The 18,055-nt window shown below is 42.0% G+C and overlaps 1 protein-coding gene across 1 annotated transcript in view; it reads right to left on the bottom strand.

Annotated features, from left to right (window-relative positions):
• Positions 1–14,552, bottom strand: part of CMC1 (C-X9-C motif containing 1) — a 37,027-nt gene extending 22,475 nt beyond the window's left edge. Inside the window, exons 1-2 of the mRNA XM_075271378.1 lie at positions 14,441–14,552; positions 6,757–6,849 (exon numbers count right to left, since the gene is read on the bottom strand). Of these exons, the coding sequence (XP_075127479.1) occupies positions 6,757–6,849; positions 14,441–14,459 (112 nt within the window). The 5' untranslated portion in view covers positions 14,460–14,552. The remainder of the gene's footprint in view (positions 1–6,756; positions 6,850–14,440) is intronic.
• Positions 14,553–18,055: the final 3,503 nt, after the last annotated feature.

An 18,055-nucleotide genomic window follows, 5' to 3' on the forward strand; every position in this document is an offset into this window, starting at 1 on the left:
AAAAAACACTGTACATAGTAATGGTGGTGCTAGCTCTCTCACTTAATTCTTCTGATAAGCTGGGTTGAGATGACATTGAAAATAAAATGGAATAAAAGTTCACTCCCATTATATTTTACATGCTGTACTGAAAGCGTTGGTTTGAACCTGCCTGCTTCTTGCAGATATACATATATGAATCCGCATTTCGAGATTTTATTTCTCATTTTTCTTTGCAGTAAATTTGGAACATACCTTAGGACAGTTTAGAAATCTGAAAAACCCTGTAATCCACAGACAATATATATATATATATATATATATATATATATATATGTGTATATAGGCGCTCAGGTGTGTCTTGTAAGAGGTTGTACAACAGGAAACATTTTTAGAAACACACTACCTTAACCACTTCCATTCTTTATGGCAAATTAGTCCCGTGCCAGGACTCGCCACATCAGAACCAGAATGGTCTCATTGGTCCTGTGAGCCTATCAGTGGTCTCGGCAGTCACTGGTAAAGGAACCAGTAACGTATGTGAGAGTTTACCAGTCTTGTTATATGTAATAGGTACATAATGAATAACTGGCTGGACAAGGATACCTCTTTTTCAGCTGTAATAACTATGTAACTACCTGGATAATTATCAGAAGACAATGATGGCTATCAGTGCCAATAAGCTTTGTAACTAAAATTGTGTTTTATGCGCTTAAAGAGAACCTTTCAACACCTCAGCCAAGTGCTGTCCTTTGCACCATTTAATAGGTTTCACGGATTTCAGCACAGTTGGATTTTTCTCTCTAGCCTCCGCCATTCCCAAGCTATAAGTGCTGTTTGTATCAGTGTCTATTATGCAATTTAGGCTCTATATTGTCAGGATGGCAGTAAGGCCGAGTAGGTAAGGGGTGTTCTGATACTGTCTACATCCAAATCATTAAGATATGGACCAGCCTCCTCACAGGATTCGGCCTAATGAAAACAACGCTTGCCCAAATATGATGATAAATACTCCTTTATTGCCACACACAACGCGTTGCTTCTGGCCCACTGTGGAATGAAACCTACCGTATACACTTGAGAAAGGGCTTTTTAGCCAGAGACGCATTGTGTGTGTCAATAATGGAGTATTTATCATCATATTTGGGCAAGCGCTGTTTTCATTAGGCCGAATCCTGTGAGGAGGCGGTTCCGTATCTTCCTGTATCTTCACGTCCGAGTGACGTCCGCAGCTGCTGTCCTCAACCCTTACCTCAGGGCATCATGAGCCTTAAGGGTGTTGTGCCATTGCACAACCTCAACAGGTAAGGGGTCATTTTGTCCTACCTAATTTTCGCCCATTGTTTTATTTAATGCACAAGGATCTGCTCGGTGTGGCTCTCTTTCTTGTTTTTACATCCAAATCATGTCTCCTTGCCTGCTTCTGTCTGACACCGCCCACCTGACTGTACAGAGACTAAATAGCACGGGGCCACATGGTGGCTCAGTGGTCAGCACTGCAGCCTTGCAGCGCTGGAGTCCTGGTGTTCAAATCCCGCCAAGGGCATAAAACCATCTGCAAGGAGTTTTTGCATGGATTTCCATCCCATATTCCAAAGACATACTGATAGGGAAACATGTACATTGTGAGCCCTATGTGGGGCTCACAATCTACATTTAAATAAGAAAAAAAAAAAAAAGGAGACTAAATAGCACATCAGGCACCAAAACAAAGGAGACTAGAGGGGAAAAAAAGAGTCCAACTGTGCAGGAATCAGGGGAGCGGTGCTTATTATCAGATTCTAAGAACTGGAATTGGTGGAGGCGGTGAAAAGTCTTCTATAAGAAGACTCTAGCGACATGCCACACACATGGGCACACATACAATATGTGAACACTGTAGCCACTGACTGACTGCATGCTGGCCACTTGTAAACAAAGAAGAGGACAGCTGACAAAAATATGTATTGAAAAAATAATTACATATACATTTTGTGATAAATCGGAAGCATATAATTTATTATATATTTATTATATAAAAATATACTCGCATATCGTGTACATCTATGGGTTCGTTCACATCTGCGCCCGGTTTCAGTTCATGCAGGTTTCCGTTTCCTGCACAAAACTGAGCAGGAGACGGAAACCTGTAGGACTCTTTCAAACCCATTCATTTGAATGGGCTTGAAAGATGTCCGGCCGTGAGCGCCGGTGAGCATTTTATCCGCTTTATCTCCGTCGCGACACCGATTTTTTTAAAATCGGACACAGAGTCGGACATGCAGTACTCTGTGTCCGGTTTAAAAAAACTGGTTTCCCGGTGGAGAGCATAAAAACGCTCACCGGCGCTCACGACCGGACCCGGTCTGACAGCTTTCCGTCTTCTGCATGCAGAAGAAGGAAAGTTCAGAACGGACTCCGGGCACTAGTGTGAACCTAGCGTATGTTGTATATAAAAATGTTGTATGTTGTGTGCACAAATATACATACAAATCGAGTACATCTATGTTGTAGTGTGAGTGAGAAGGAAAGAATAAGTCACTGAGTAATAAAGTTTTCTGAACATAGTTTGAACCATGTAAATCTGAACACGTCTGATAAGGAATATTATGGGTTTGATTAGTATGATAAAGACTAGTCAAGTGTAGCTGCTGGAATAAGTGGGAAGTCTGTATGGATAAAGGGCATTATGCCAATTACTACTCAGGTACAAGATTTCGGCAATCTTACCTCAATAAAGAGCAGGCAGATGTCTCACATCCCAATACTATTAAAACGTGTCTATTAACTGCAAGTACATCATTTGGCTAAGGTCCAATGGAGGAAGCAAGACTATGTATTACACGGACAGATCTTGACTACCCCAAGTGCTGATCATCGATAAACACTTTGATCAGCATTCATTTGCATTTGCCTTTTTGTTGTGTTTTGCTCATTAGACACAGGCTTCAAGAAGAATCACAAGCTTCAAGAAGGCCCTGAAGACTCATCTATTTAAGAAGGCCTACAACCCCCAATAACACTACTGTCACCACACCACCAGTCTCCCCCCTCACCTTCTGTCTCTATCCCCCCCTTCCCTCATAGATTGTAAGCCCTTGTGTGCAGGGTCCTCTACCCCAATGTGCCAGTCGGTCAGTGTTAGTATTATATTTGTCCGTATATTTTGTGCACTGTATGTAAACCCCCAAATGTAAAACACCATGAAATTAATGGGGCTATACAAAATAAACAATAATAATAGTACTGATCGAAAACACTATTAGACGGAGCTGTTATCAACAATGAATGTTCCTAGGAGAACTCATTTCAATAATATCCCTGAATATCGGGCAGGCCAATAGTGCTTTCTTCTGCTGGTTGACTCCCACCCATTGCTAAAGGTGGCTATACATACGAGAGCAAAGTCAGGCAAACTTGTCAGGACTAGACTGACTACTTATGTGTATAAAGTGTGTTGACAAGTGATCATACTGAAAGAAAGACCCGATACAGCCCGATACCTCCAGCAGATTACTTCACTTTCCACACTGAGAATCCAAGAACACTTGGCGGAGCCAAGCATATATGTATATGGGGGAGTATGGTGAAGTTTAGATGACAGCTCTATAGAATATGTATGACCTTCACCAACATTCACATATTTTATAAGTATAAAAGATCATTTTGAAGAAATTGTTAAGACTTCCCTTAAGATGCCAGCTTTCTAACACATTACAATCGGTCTGAGCGGTGCCCTGAGCTAAACCACATTAAAAGCTTAGGAAAGAAATAGAAGACTGACATCAAGAAATAATTAGTCAAGGAGCTCTCCAATAAAAACCAGATTTAGATTTGTAGACAACTAAAAGTTATAGATTTTTGTAAGTAAATATAAAATTGCATAGTTTTAAAGATTTTCTTGAACCATCTTAGTGGTGACAATCTTGATGGGTTGCCAATAAATACAACCATCAATGCAAGAACTTTCTATGGTTTGACAGTTGTCAGAAACCTAGCTGGCAGGAGGGGCCAAATAGGAAGGTATCTCTGCAATCATATCCCAAAATTTAAAGGCAAGCCTTATGAGAAGCGTAAAGGTTTTGTAGCTGTATCACTGATATTACTGTCCATGGTACTGGAATGAGATTTTCAACAAGTACACAAGACTTTTGAGTGTCTACATACTAATATAGAGAATATATTCTAGAAATATTCAAGCACTTTCTTAAGTTAGCACATCAATTCTTAAAATGTTTACTGTAGGAGGCAATTCTTCAAAAACTACAGAAGCAAATTATTTTTGAATCTAAAAAAAAAACATATTGCCACCTTAAACCATAGAGCAGGTATAGCCAAGTCATACTGGTACCTTCTGTGATAGCAGCATGCCTTAGGTCCTATAATATGCCCTCCACAAACTGATTTAATCAGACACAACCTAACCTATACGCTTAGGTTCCAAGACGGCCAAGTATCTCACACTTCTCTTGTGGTTATACCACGTCTCATAATAGGCCATAACTATTCCACAAGTTATTTCTATCAAGTGTCATTTTAATTTGCCCTTGGGCAAATAGAATGAGCAGAGTGGGGCTGGAAAAGGGCTCTGATCTTCGCGAGTGACTCTTCACATGTCACTTGAAAATGTCCTATTCTTAAGCAAGTGCAACCCTTGAGGGACACAATGGCCCCTGTTGGTGAAGTATTGTTGAACAAGTGCATGTTACTGAAACCATGGTTGACACTGGCCAGGCTTTGCAGAAGGGAGGCCTGAAGTTATGTTGCGGCCCATCATTCTTACTAAAGATCACTGTGTGCCCAGAGGAGGAGAGGTATGAGAAAACCTAGGTGGTGCAAACCAACTGTTTATATTACACATTTATTTATTTTAAATGATCAGTTCATTTTTTAGTTATTTCATCCAATTTTATACTTCAATAGTGTCATAGAACATATTTTACTCATTGGAACAAAAAGAAACATTTAATACTACTACTAATAGTATATGTCTTCAGAAGCTGAGGGAATGTGATGGACTAAGTATGGTCAGACACATTAGATAGATGTCAGCCAAACCCACCTAATGTTGGGATAAACCACTGAGTGGCGGATGTCAGAAGGAATAGCTGTTGGGTAACAGTTATCTAAATAGACAACTTCATGTCTTTCAGAATAGAGAAATTCTTTTATAGCATGTGTATGCATCTGCAATTCTTAGTGAATTCACACATGCTGATTTGGTTGCAGAAATTTTTGGAACTGTCCCAATCATCGGAATGAAACTTTAGAAGAATGGAACCGATTTTAAGTTGCAAAAACTTCCGCGACAAAATCTGCCACATGTGACTCAGCCCAAATCATACACACTGAAGACTCTTGTTTGGTCCTGGACTGATTCTATTTGAGAACAATTCTGTGCATGATCATATATATTTATATATATATATATATATATATATATATATATATTTATTGTCAAGTACAGGACTGGATGTGGTCATGACAGATCAGAAAAGTCTCTCAAAAGCCTTGAACAAAGGGCTTTCCTGAGCACCTAGATACAATCCCAACCTTGATAGAGGAAATACATTATATAAGGCCTACATTATAAAGGTAGGCGTAGAATCCAGCACTTAAAAGAAAGGTAAAGCTTTTGCAACAAATAACTTGGGGAGTTCAATTAATGGCAAGTAATGTCCAAGTAATGTCTTCCATGAAGATCTGCAGGCAGAGCCCTGGCCTAATGTTGAAATAAATGTCAAAAAAGTGAACTAAATTATTTCAGTCAGTATTTTGCATTAGTTTTTGTATATTATAACCAGGGTTGTCCTCCTCTTTATGCTTCTGATTTCAGTTTGCAAACACTGGTGCAAAACATTAGCCAGAATGCACATGTATGAAAGGGACGCTGGATTCCTTTCTTGAAGAGAAAAATATTACAGGTTATGGACTCTAGGTTTTAAGGACACGTTGATCCAGGGTTTTTATTCTGACGGCCAGATTTGGAGTCGGAAAGGAATTTTTTTCCCCTGAAATGGGGTAATTGGCATGAGCCTCATGGGATGTTTTGCCTTCTTCTGGATCAACACTGTAGGGACTGTAGGGTTATAGGTTGGACTTGATGGACTGATGTCTTCATCCAACCTCATCTACTATGTAACTATGTAAAGACATGACTTTGCTCCAGTTCCCTAAAGAGGTAGCCACCATAACGAACTTAGAAACGTCAGGTTTTTTTTCATAAGTGCCATTGTGAAGTTTATAATCACGTAATGTACAAAAAAACATTGTTATTCTTAACAGCTGAATGGTATATATAGTTGCTTAAGCTTGAAACTGGTATAATGTTATATGATAAGATGGTGCCTGCATCCAGAATGGGTGCAAGAAAAACAAATGCTTGGCTTGCTGCCAGAAGACAGCTCCCCAAGGTTACCACACAGGATCGGGAGTAGCTGGCTATATATGGAACTACTTAAACTTTTTCAGTTTGATTGAGATGTACCATACCAATCAGGAATGAATACGAAAACTTACGTTGTTGTTGTATCACTTCCTTTCTCTGATACTATTTAACCCCCGTGGTCTTAAATAAAAGTGCATCAGTGCACACTGTCTTCACTGCTCAGAGAGGAGTTAATACCAACATTTTGTGTCTGGTATCAATGCCTCGTCGCTAGCCCTTAGCTCATATCAATTAGGACAACGAGAGTTACCCAGGATTATTGGTCAAATAGTCATAAACACGGCTTTGATCTCATCACCATTATGAAAATAACTGATATATTACCCATAAAATAAAACGTCCAACCTCACCTTCTACTTGTTCGGCACACCGCAGCCTGGCTTTCTCTCTCATAATCTTAGGGATAAGAACATCTTTCTCGACATGTCGCAGATCATGGTCCTCTGCAAGAAAATGAGACCTAATTGTAAGAAATTAAAACTAATATAATTATTAAAACAGTGAACTAACTTGTAACAACAGATGCTCACAAGCAAGATGAGACAGTGAAGAGAAAACACTTTAAATGAAAAGTTTTCCAACTTTCATGTCCATATATAAATCAGTGAACGTAACAAAAGAAATCCAGAAATAAAAGAAGACAAAGCTTAAGAGTTTTCATTATTCTGACATTGAGGAGGAATCAATTTTCACCTCCTTCACTGACTGAATTTGTTAGGCTTTATTTGTGCTTTAAGACTCTTGGATTCTCATAATGTGCTAGCACAGAATAATGCTACAAATGTGCACATCATAAATATCTAGTGACTAAATGAGTTGTTTGCTGCAACAAAAACACTCATCCAAAGTCCAAATCAGCCAGTAAATGGATGTTATGTATATGTACTGTATATATATATACACACATATATATATACATATATATATATATATATATATATATATATTATATATATACACACACACACACACTGTATACATACATACACACACACATACACATACAAAGTGGTCACAGAAATAACTTGAATCTGACAAAAGTAATAATAAGTAAATATTCTATGAAAATGAACAAATGACATTGCTTTTCGCTTCAACAGAATTTTTTTTTAACCCTTTCCTGATATCGGCCATACTAGTATGGCGCATGTCGGGTGTTTAACTATGGCGGCCGCCCGGGCATTAACCCCTCCGGTGCCTCAGTAACTGTACAAAAAAAAAATATCAAAAAATGCGAGGCAAATCCACCTGAAGAATGAGCATCTCGCTTCTTTTTCTGGGAGCCGGAACAAACGGCTCGCGGAAAAAAAGAGCTGATCGGCTCCTATTGATTTCAATGGAAGCTGTCTTTTTAGTCAGCATTTTGAGGCAAATACAGCCTTAAAATCCTGACCAAAATACTCCATGTGGACTTACCCTTAGACAGGCTGAATATTGGATACAAGTGTTTGTTCTCGATACCTGCCTGCAAGATCTTCTTGTCTAAGAGGACCCTAGAGCAGGCTGTAACTCAGTATCAGTGCCATTTCAGTAATTCAGTTTCCTTGTAAAGTTACTCATGTAGTTTACTTCTATATGTGGTCAAAGGTGAACATACACTTTAAAACCTATCTCCACTTGCAAAACCACTCACTCCCTACCTTGTGCATACACCGAAGCTTTCTCCACAGCTGTCAATGACTTCCTGTATCCATGTCCACAGTGCCTATACAGCTAATATACACAATGGCTGTGGTCACCAACAGTTATTCTGGGCGACACAATACTGACAAGTAGCAGTAAGGTGGTGCCTTGTCATTGCAAAAGCTAAAAGAAAAATAATGAAGGTATGTGAATTGAAACTACTGGTTTTACACTGGCAAACCCTCGGTGCCGGTACCATAGCTCTTCACTGTCAGAAGGGTGTTTCTGACAGTCAGTCAGGAATGCCCCTCCTCGCAGTAGCATCTATTGTGCTGTACTGTGAGAGAGGACGTTCCTTATCGCCCAGCGATGACACTGAGCAGTGAGGGGCGTATCCCACCACTCTCTCAGTACAGTGCTATAGTCGCTGCTGTGAGGAAGGGCGTTCCTGAGTGACTGTCAGAAATGCAGAAGCCCTACGGTACCGGCACCGATAGATCTTCAGCGCACTGTCGGCTTTCTAGCTGTATATAAAACCGCATGTGACCCAGGAGGTGAAAGGTCCTCTTTAACACAAGTGCCTAATTCAATAAAGGAGAAAACAGGCATTGTGGCAAGTGGAATCTGTCGTATTCAGACACTATGTTGGTGGGTAGAGATGAGCGAGTACTGTTCGCATAGAAATGAATGTACGTAGACGGCACGCGGGGGGTTAAGCGGCCGGCCACCGTCAAAGCAGAAGTACCAGGTGCATCCATTCATTTCTATGGAGCGTGCTGTTCGGATCGGCTGATCCGAACAGTACTCGCTCATCTCTATTGGTGGGTATCGCTCACATAATGCTGCTCATTTCAGGTTTGAATATAGATTATAATAAACCTGTACTGAAATTGCTGCTGAAACAACTCCTAAAAAGGTAACAGAATTGCTATTAATTTCCCCAATATGCACTACATATTAGGAAAAGAAGCTACCTACAATCCTATACCCCTCTGGTTCTAAGACCACCCTGAGATATTCACCAGAGCCCGCTACAAAGCAGGATTGACTTTATAACTTGGGACCCAGGTTGCAACCCCAGAACAACTGGCGCACCTGCAGGCTAAGAACAAGACCAGTAACCTATTATGGACAAAAGAGTAATACACATGCCAGTTTCAAAAACCAGGAGAATATGCAAATAGCCAAAACAAATGCAAAGGAATACATGAAGTCCAGGCCACAGTTAAGTCTTGGAGGTCACAGATAAAGCTGCATCCGCAAGAGAAGGGTTAAACCAGGAAAAAACAGGGAAAGGCATAAGGATTGTCTTCTGAGATCAAAGAACCTACAAAACCAAAGCAATCATAGGCACTTGAGTAACAAAAGTGTCAGATTTATATCAGCCTCGACTCTGCACCTCCAACTTCTGACTGGCTGCACAGACCCTGCCAAAGTTTAACTGGTAGACAAAGCAACAGGCATGTAGTAAATGCAGTTTCCGTACAGGATATCTGTATACAAAAGAAAATGATGACTGCAGAATGAAGAAGTAGATGCGCAGATATTTACGTTCCTGAAAAAACCAGTCAGGACTTTTTACTATCCTAAATCATCAGTACTGTGCTAGTGTGACATCCCTTTACCTGGGATTCACCATCACAAGCTGGCTCCAATGCATGCAAAGTGAAACGGGGTATACTAGCCCTACTCCACTACTCCGGAGCTGGCATCTGATGATGAATCTCAGGCACAGGTATGACAAAGACAGAAAAAGGTAAACCTGGCTGTTCAAGAAAGTGGTCCCACATCTATGGCTTGCTTTTGTATAATGTCAGAGCACACAACTGGCATAGTGATGTGCACAAACCTAGTTCCTTGCGCTGTAATGCAGCAGTGGCAGTTTTCAGGGATGGAAAGTCCTGGCGAGTCCTCTTTAATTATTTGCAAATCTAACTAGTTCCAAAGTGAACTTAGGCTTTAATTTCTTTTTTATCTGTGTGAAGTCATAGTAGCCATGTTTGCTTATTAGATGAGCATATAATGAGGTCTATGTGCTACATTAGGACCTCGTTCACAAAGGAACTCCAAGCAAGTTATTTTAACTGGCTCTTACAGGACCATAAACTAGCCATTAGGTCCGTGGTGACTCTCACAGCTCTCAAATTCAGATCTCAAAAATGTACTCAAAATGTCAGGGAAGGAGTAATGTTACAGTTAAGATACGGCAGATAATGATGACTTCATTAACACATAGGTCCCACATCTAAGTCTATCGTGGCTTAGTTACAAGGTGACCCAGATCCATTCATTTACATAGCGTGTGGAGTCAGCACAACCCTTCTACTGTAAATGTGAACGCCCCCCCGCGCACAACATATTTATTGCTTACACGCTCATAAAGTTATGCAAGTAAAAGATAAGCTTTTTCCAGTAAAATGTGTTGATTGGGAAATGTATAAAACACTGAATATATGTAATCTTACTACCTAATCCTGTAAGGTTGTAGTCTTGATGTAAAGTACAGGTAATAAACATGGTACAATTTAAAGAAACACTCTGCCACCAAGTGCGTGATATACCAACACAGCACCACATGGGCGGTAAATACTGTACTCTACATGCTACCTACTGTAATCTACCTGCAAATCTCTATTGTCCTAAATAATCCTAAAGAGACTATAAGTATATAGTTAGTATAGTTAGTTAGTTAGTATAGTTAGTATATAGTGTGACAGGAACTGTATTCACATCAGTAGTTAGCGAAAGAAGTTTCTGTCTCCCCCATGGAGAGTCTGTATGGTGCATTCCAAGGGACCTTGTAGTATCTCATGTAGATTTTTATGGGGTCAGAGTGAGAGACATGACTTTACTGAAGAGAACGAATTAGATAGCTAAATAACTAAAGTAGTAATACTGCATAATAATAATAATAATAGCCATCAAAATGCTTCTTTAACCAGATACTGACCGTCCGTTAACTATGTACGCTTGGGGGGTCGTCCTCAGTCTCTGCAAGGATGGATATATAAATGCCTCCCCTATGCTCTTTTGCCTTTCTGGATCAATGAAACTAAAGCAGGGTTCGACAGCAAAATCTTGCGCGGACATTAGCATTGGACACTAGCTGTGTCCGTTACATTTTGCATTATTTTAAATAGGACATGATGTGTGTCCTTTACTGTCAGAGTCTGTCCTTAAGTGTCCATTTGCAAAGATGTCCGATTTTTCAAGCGGACAGATAAATCCTACATGTAGGATTTGCTCTCCGCTTGAAAAATCGGACATCTTTGCAAACGGACACTTAAGGACAGACACGGACAGTAAAGGACACACATGATGTCCCATTTAAAATAATGTAAAATGTAACGGACAAAGCTAGTGTCCAATGCTAATGTCCGCGCAAAACACCAACGCTAGTGTGAACGCCCCCTTAGATAACACACTGATGCCATCAGTTTTTTTTTTCATGGCCCACACTATGGTTCATGGTGTGGTGCATTGGCATCCTGAAAAACACTGACATTTACAGCTATATATAACTCTATATATCTCAGAGGTTATTTGATATCTTATTACAGCCGTGACTATGATTCTTGCTGCACATAAGGATTGGGCAATGGAGCATTTTAAAATGGGGTAAAACTGAAATTCATTATAATGTTATGGACCTAATTACCGATGGGGGTGACAAGTCAGACCTGATATACCATAATATAGCCTAAGACCTCATGCACACAGGGGAGAATACCTTTGTAAGTTATGATATGGGATGAAACATTCCAAGGCACACACAAGTACAGTATGGATTTATAAAAGGTTATGGGTGCACACCAGTAAAATAACCATGTACAGGAGTTCCTAAGTTGGTAATATACTTTGAATAGATATCAACAAATTCAACTAACAGCTATTCCTCATGACCTCCCCACACTGTTTTCTCTGAAGTTAAATGGCAGGAGGCCCCTCTTACCACCTTCAACAACTCAAGCTCTTTGCATCTTTTGATAGGCATAGCACCACTAATTCTGGCAGATGGAGTTTTTTCCTCTAGCCTCCCTCTATTCCAAAGAAGTCAGTGCAGTTCATTTTTTTTTGTAGCGGACAGTGTGTTGGGAACCCAATGTGCCTCCTAACTCTATTGGCTCCCAAGGGTAAGATCTAAGTAGTCTTCCAAGTATTCACCCTTTAACCCATATATGGGGATCTGAACTTCATTATGGGGAGATTACCAGTTTGTTTCCTCTCCGAGTGGTCCCAGTGTAGGTGGCAGCTGGCAAAAGAAATAAAAGAAACAATGGTCTGCAGCACCAAAGAGTCAGATAACATGTGGTAATGTAAAGGAGTCGATCTGTGGAAAAATTGATGTTGGGGGGGTTTGACCACCTCTTAACTTTCAGCCTCAAAATGTAAATCAAGTCTGACATGGAGGGCCTCTTTGGCATGTGTCAACCCAGTTAGCTTTCAGCATCTTGGAGATGCCGTATTAAACTTATAACCCCCAAACTTTCATTTAGTGCCCTTTTTTACAACCAAGTCCCATCTGTGGAACATACAGTTTGATTAAAGAGGACCTCTCATGGGTTTGGGCACAGGAAGTTCTATATACTACTGGAAAGCCGACAGTGCTCTGAATTCAGCACACTGTCAGCTTTCCTGATCTGAGCCCTGGGTAAAGAGTGATCAGTCCCGGTACCATAGCGCTTTACAGTCAGAAGGGCGTTTCTGACAGTCAGGTACGTCCTTCTCCACAGCAGAACCTATCGCACTGTACAGTGTGAGCGGGGAGGAACGACCTCTCCCCTCCTGATAATACTCATCTATGGGCGAGCACTGTGAGCAGAGGGAGGGGGCGTTCCTCCCCGCTCACACTGTACAGTGCAATAGGCGCTGCTGTGGAGAAGGATGTACCTGACTGTCAGAAACGCCCTTCTGATAGTGAAGAGCTACGGTACCGGGACCAATAGCTCTTTACCCGGGGCACAGATCGGGAAAGCCCACAGTGTACTGAATTCAGCGCACTGTCGGCTTTCCAGCAGTATATAGAACTGCCTGTGCCCAAGTTGGTCAAAGGTCCTCTTTAAGGCTAGGTCCACATCTGTGTTGGGGTCTCCGAAGGAGACTCTGCCACAGATTCCACTTAAAATTGGAGGAGCAAGGGGACAGACTCTATGTCTTTTAGGTCGCCATGTAGACCTGAACGCTAGTGTTGTCATCAATATTAGAACTGCGGTGATACTACAGCGCTGTCCTTTAAGCTGGTCTTACACGGCCGTATTGATTTTACGGTCCGCAAGTTGCTGATCAGCATCATATACACCACAGACGCCCGTGGCCTGCTGCACTTGCCCATAGAGTTCTATAGGCGAGTCCATGCAGTGCTGTGAATTCATGGCCTTTGCTCTATACAGTGCGGACCTGGGTTACAGCTCGGGACCACAATATCCGGTGGTGTAAGGGCTAGTTCACACGTGGGCAAAGGGGAGGTTTTTGACAGCGGAATTCGCTTCAAAAACCTCTCCTTTAACATGGTGGTCTATGTAGACCACTAGCTTTTTTTTTCCTCCTAGCGTTTTCCGCCTGAAGAAGCGACATGACCTTTCTTCAGGCGGAAAACGCCTGAAGAATTGCATAGAAGTGAATGGGAGGCGAAAACCGCGCGGTAAAAAACCGCGCGGTTTTTTGCAAAAAAACGCGCGGTTTTTGCCTGCAGTTTCTATAGCACATATAGGAAAAAAAAAACCCTAGCGAAAACCGCTAGCGAAAACCGCGTCAAAAACCTCGTCAAAAACCGCGTGGAATGCAAAAAACAGCGTCAAAAAAACTCCTCGAGGTTTTTTACCTCGCACAAATAAGCTAGGCGGTTTTCACGTGTGAACTGACCCTAAGAGGCCGCACTGAATATAATGTGTCCGCAATTGAAAACCCTGAATTGCGGACTTAAATTACAGTCGTGTAAGACCAGCCTTATACTTCAATTAGTACTGCAGACAAAACTGGCAGCTGTTTTTTTATGGCGGCTCCTGACATGTAAACAAAGTGACTACTGAGATCAGTGATTGACTACAAAGGTCACACGGTAACACCATGTCCGCTGCGGTGGGGACCTGAAACCACAGGAGCAGCCGTGCTGGATTGGAAGGGAATATTATATTTTTTATATAAAATTTTCCTGCTTTTAATAACTTAATATATGTTAGACATCCCCTTTAAGAACTTCTAGCATTATTACACCTCCACTTCATGTATTATAGTTTTGATAGGGGGTAACTGTGAGCTGCGTGCTGCGTAGTTATGTACCATGCACCTACAGGGAGCACAACCCTGCAACCTGCATAACTAATACTGGGACACACGTGAAGACGAGCGCAGAATATCCTGTATTCACGTTTGAGTTTTGTCAGTGCGCAGCATGCAGAGGACGGGGCTTACCCGCTGTGCCGGGGTCCATGGTACAGAAGACAGACAAGCACCTAGTCACAGCAGCTTGTCAGAGCCCAGCGCATGAAGGAGCCGGCATGTAACCTTCCTGGGGTCGTGACGCTCCGCCCCGTTCTGTCATGTACTTCCGGGTAATACACAATGGGCGGGGCCGAGGTAGTTGCGTCACTGTCATACAGTGCGGGACAGATATATGTGGTGTATATAGAGCTGTGACGTCATCGCTACTGCAGAGTGGCTGCTAGTTTATATACTCTGCTCTCACTGCTAGTACTTGTAGTGCGGTAAGAGACAGCAAGTAGACTTTATGGTAATGTGCCAGGCTCCAAATGTGGTAACATACTGTGACCTGGCTGTGGAGGGTAAGCTGGGGCATAACTAGAAAAGATTGCCACCCCCCAACAACGGCTTAGCACCCCCTCTTCAGGCCTCCACACAGTGTAATGTCCAAAAGTGGCTTCCAGACAGTACTATGCCCCACAGTGGCCCCTGCACACAGTATTATGTCTCCTAGTGGCCCCTGCACACAGTATTATGTCTTATAGTGGCCCCTGCACACAGTATTATGCCCCATAGTGGCCCCTGCACACAGTATTATGTCTCCTAGTGGCCCCTGCACACAGTATTATGTCTTATAGTGGCCCCTGCACACAGTATTATGCCCCATAGTGGCCCCTGCACACAGTATTATGTCTCCTAGTGGCCCCTGCACACAGTATTATGTCTTATAGTGGCCCCTGCACACAGTATTATGCCCCATAGTGGCCCCTGCACACAGTATTATGTCCCATAGTGGCCCCTTCACACAGTATCATCCCCAATTGTGGCCCCTGCACACGGTATTATGTCCCTTAGTGGCCCCTGCATACAGTATTATGTCTCATAGTGGCTCCTGCACACAGTATTATGTCCCTTAGTGGCCCCTGCACACACTATTATGCTCTATAGTGGCCCCTCCACACAGTATTATGTCTCATAGTGGCCCCTGCACACAGTGTTATGTCCCACAGTGGCCCTTGCACACAGTAGTATTTCCCACCACAGCCCCAGCACGCAGTATTTGCCACATAGTAGACTACTCACAAACTATTAATATATTCTTGAGTATTTTCAGACTCCAGAGTATAAGTCCCAGAGGAGGTGACAAACATAAAGACCAGTGGCAAGTACCTCTCCTGGGATTACTCCAGCAGGTTACAGTCTATGAAGAAAAAAAAGTCATCAGGCCCCCTAAGGTTCTGGGCCCTGTGGCAGCCTCTACGACTGCTACTGCTGTACTTACGCCACTGATGGTCAAGTTACCTGGTTCAGGTTTAGGTGGAGCGGGTGGATTCCATCTCCTGCTTCTGAATTATGTTATATTATACACTTATTAATAGGGTATGGTTGATAAACTGCAGAGATTTTTACATATTCACCCTGGGAAGTTCATTCAGATAAATCTATATGATTAATCTATATTAAGTTCTAATGCTCTTATATAAACTTGGTATACATGAATATTTTTTCCAGGTCTTTCTTTAATTCCTTGGCCCGATATTGAAGGCTCTCCTCAGAACAAGCTCACTAACTCTCCTTAAACATATGGGACGCTTCCACAAAAAGGAGATGACTTGGTGCCAACATGGAAGAGTGGACAGAATGCTTCTGTTCCAATAGTACTTGACTATAATACATGTGGCATGTACTTTAATTACCAGCCACGTCAGAAAAAAGAGCTGTGGCCAGAACATTTTGTGTCCTTGTGTCCATTTTACAAAAAAGGGCTATAACACAACAAAAATGGATGTACCTTGCCCCAAAAGGGGTTAAATTTTAGTAACAACATTTTTGCAGAATGCCAGTTTAGCTTCCATCTCTTCCTTCACAGCTCTGTTTATATCTTATATCTTCTTTCTCTCTTGCATTCTTGTCAACATCACTGCTTTTTTCTAGAATCAAAGGAGCTTTCCCTGTTCTTAACTTTACCCTGATCTCCTCACTGGCATGGAATAGGTCAGACCTGGGCAATGTGCGGCCCGCGGGCCACATCCGGCCCTCTGACTGCTTCTATCTGGCCCGCATAGTTAGTGGAAGCTTTTTCAAGGACCTATGATGATGTCATCACAGCCTATCACCAGGATAGGCTATGACTCGTTAGTGGGCAGAGCCACACGGGACTGTGTGCTTCCTGCAAGCTGCCAGCAATGGAGGCTGCTGGATAATAAAGAAGAGAGAAGAGACGGCATATGTGAGCAAGAGGGGGAACTAGGGGCAGATGTAGGGGGGAAGTTAAACTGAATGCACATGGAGGGGCAGATGGAGGGTGACATTAAACTGGGGCAGCTGGAGGAGGATATTAAACCGTGGGGGGTAGCTGGAGGGGGACATGTCTGCCTCTAGTTGCCCCCAGTTTAATGTCCCCCTCCAGCTGCCCCAGTTTAATTTCCCCTCTAGTTTATACTGGGGTACTAGGACAGGGACTTAATACTGTGGGACATTTGGAGGGAAACGTTATAAGGTGGGGGTGTATAATGTTAGGGTGACTGTAGGAGGATTATACTTTGTGGGGGCACATGGAAAGATTATTGAGAATGGGCAGAGTTAGCGTAGAAGTGGGTGGAGCTAAATTTGCCACGGCGCTCATGGCCCTCTAGAACCGTTACAATTTCTCATGTGGCCCCATGGGAAAATTAATTGGCCACCCCTGGAATAGGTGATGAAATATGTAGTAAGGGGCAACACAGTGGCTCAGTGGTTAGCCTTGCAGTGCTAGAGTCCTGTGTTTAAATCCTGCCAAGGACATCTGCAAGGAGTTAATATATTCTTCCTGTGTTTGTGTGGCTTTCCTACCATACGCCAAATACATACTGATAGGGAAAAATGTACATTGTGAGCCTTACATTGGGCTCACAATCTACATTAAAAAAAAAAAATGTAGTAAGTAGTTGATGAAGTAACATGGCCAAAACAATCCCTTGTGAGAAACAGTCGGTGTTCTTTCATCCATGTTTTTTACTTTATTAGTATCAGTCTAGTCCTTTGCTGCCACTTCTACATGACATTACTAGCACTAACAGACCTTTATAAAAAATAAAAAAAAAAGTGCCTAGAAAACCCCTTTAAAGTTACTGTTATAGATGTTGTTCCCCCATTTGTACTGTTTGGGTTCCTTGTAGTGTTGCCAGACATCTTATTAGTGCAGTGTTATTAAAGGGGTTGTCCCATCTCAAGGATCCTATCTATATTGGTAGCTTATGTAAATTGAGCCTTTTTCTAAATATATTGCTTTACAAATGCTGCTTTGTTTGCCTGCTATGTGAATTTATTCCTTCCATTGTTTACACAGCGTTGCTATAACCAAAGACCTAGGAGATTGGACAAATGACGTCACTTACTCAGTGTCAGAAGAACAATCCGTTCAGATAATTGCACTTTGCTGATAAAGCCGAGAGTCTGTTAACTCTCTTAAGTAAATACACAGATAACACAGAATCTGTTCTGTACAAGAATCTGCAGAATATTTGACCTGCAGAAGTGTTGTGTGTCTTGTTCAGCAGGAGGGGGGGGGAGATAAATACAGACAGTGAGAAGCAGACACTGCATACAGCCTGGCTGAGATAGGAG

This window comes from Leptodactylus fuscus, chromosome 4 (assembly GCF_031893055.1).
Source record: "Leptodactylus fuscus isolate aLepFus1 chromosome 4, aLepFus1.hap2, whole genome shotgun sequence".
Classification (NCBI taxonomy): domain Eukaryota; kingdom Metazoa; phylum Chordata; class Amphibia; order Anura; family Leptodactylidae; genus Leptodactylus; species Leptodactylus fuscus.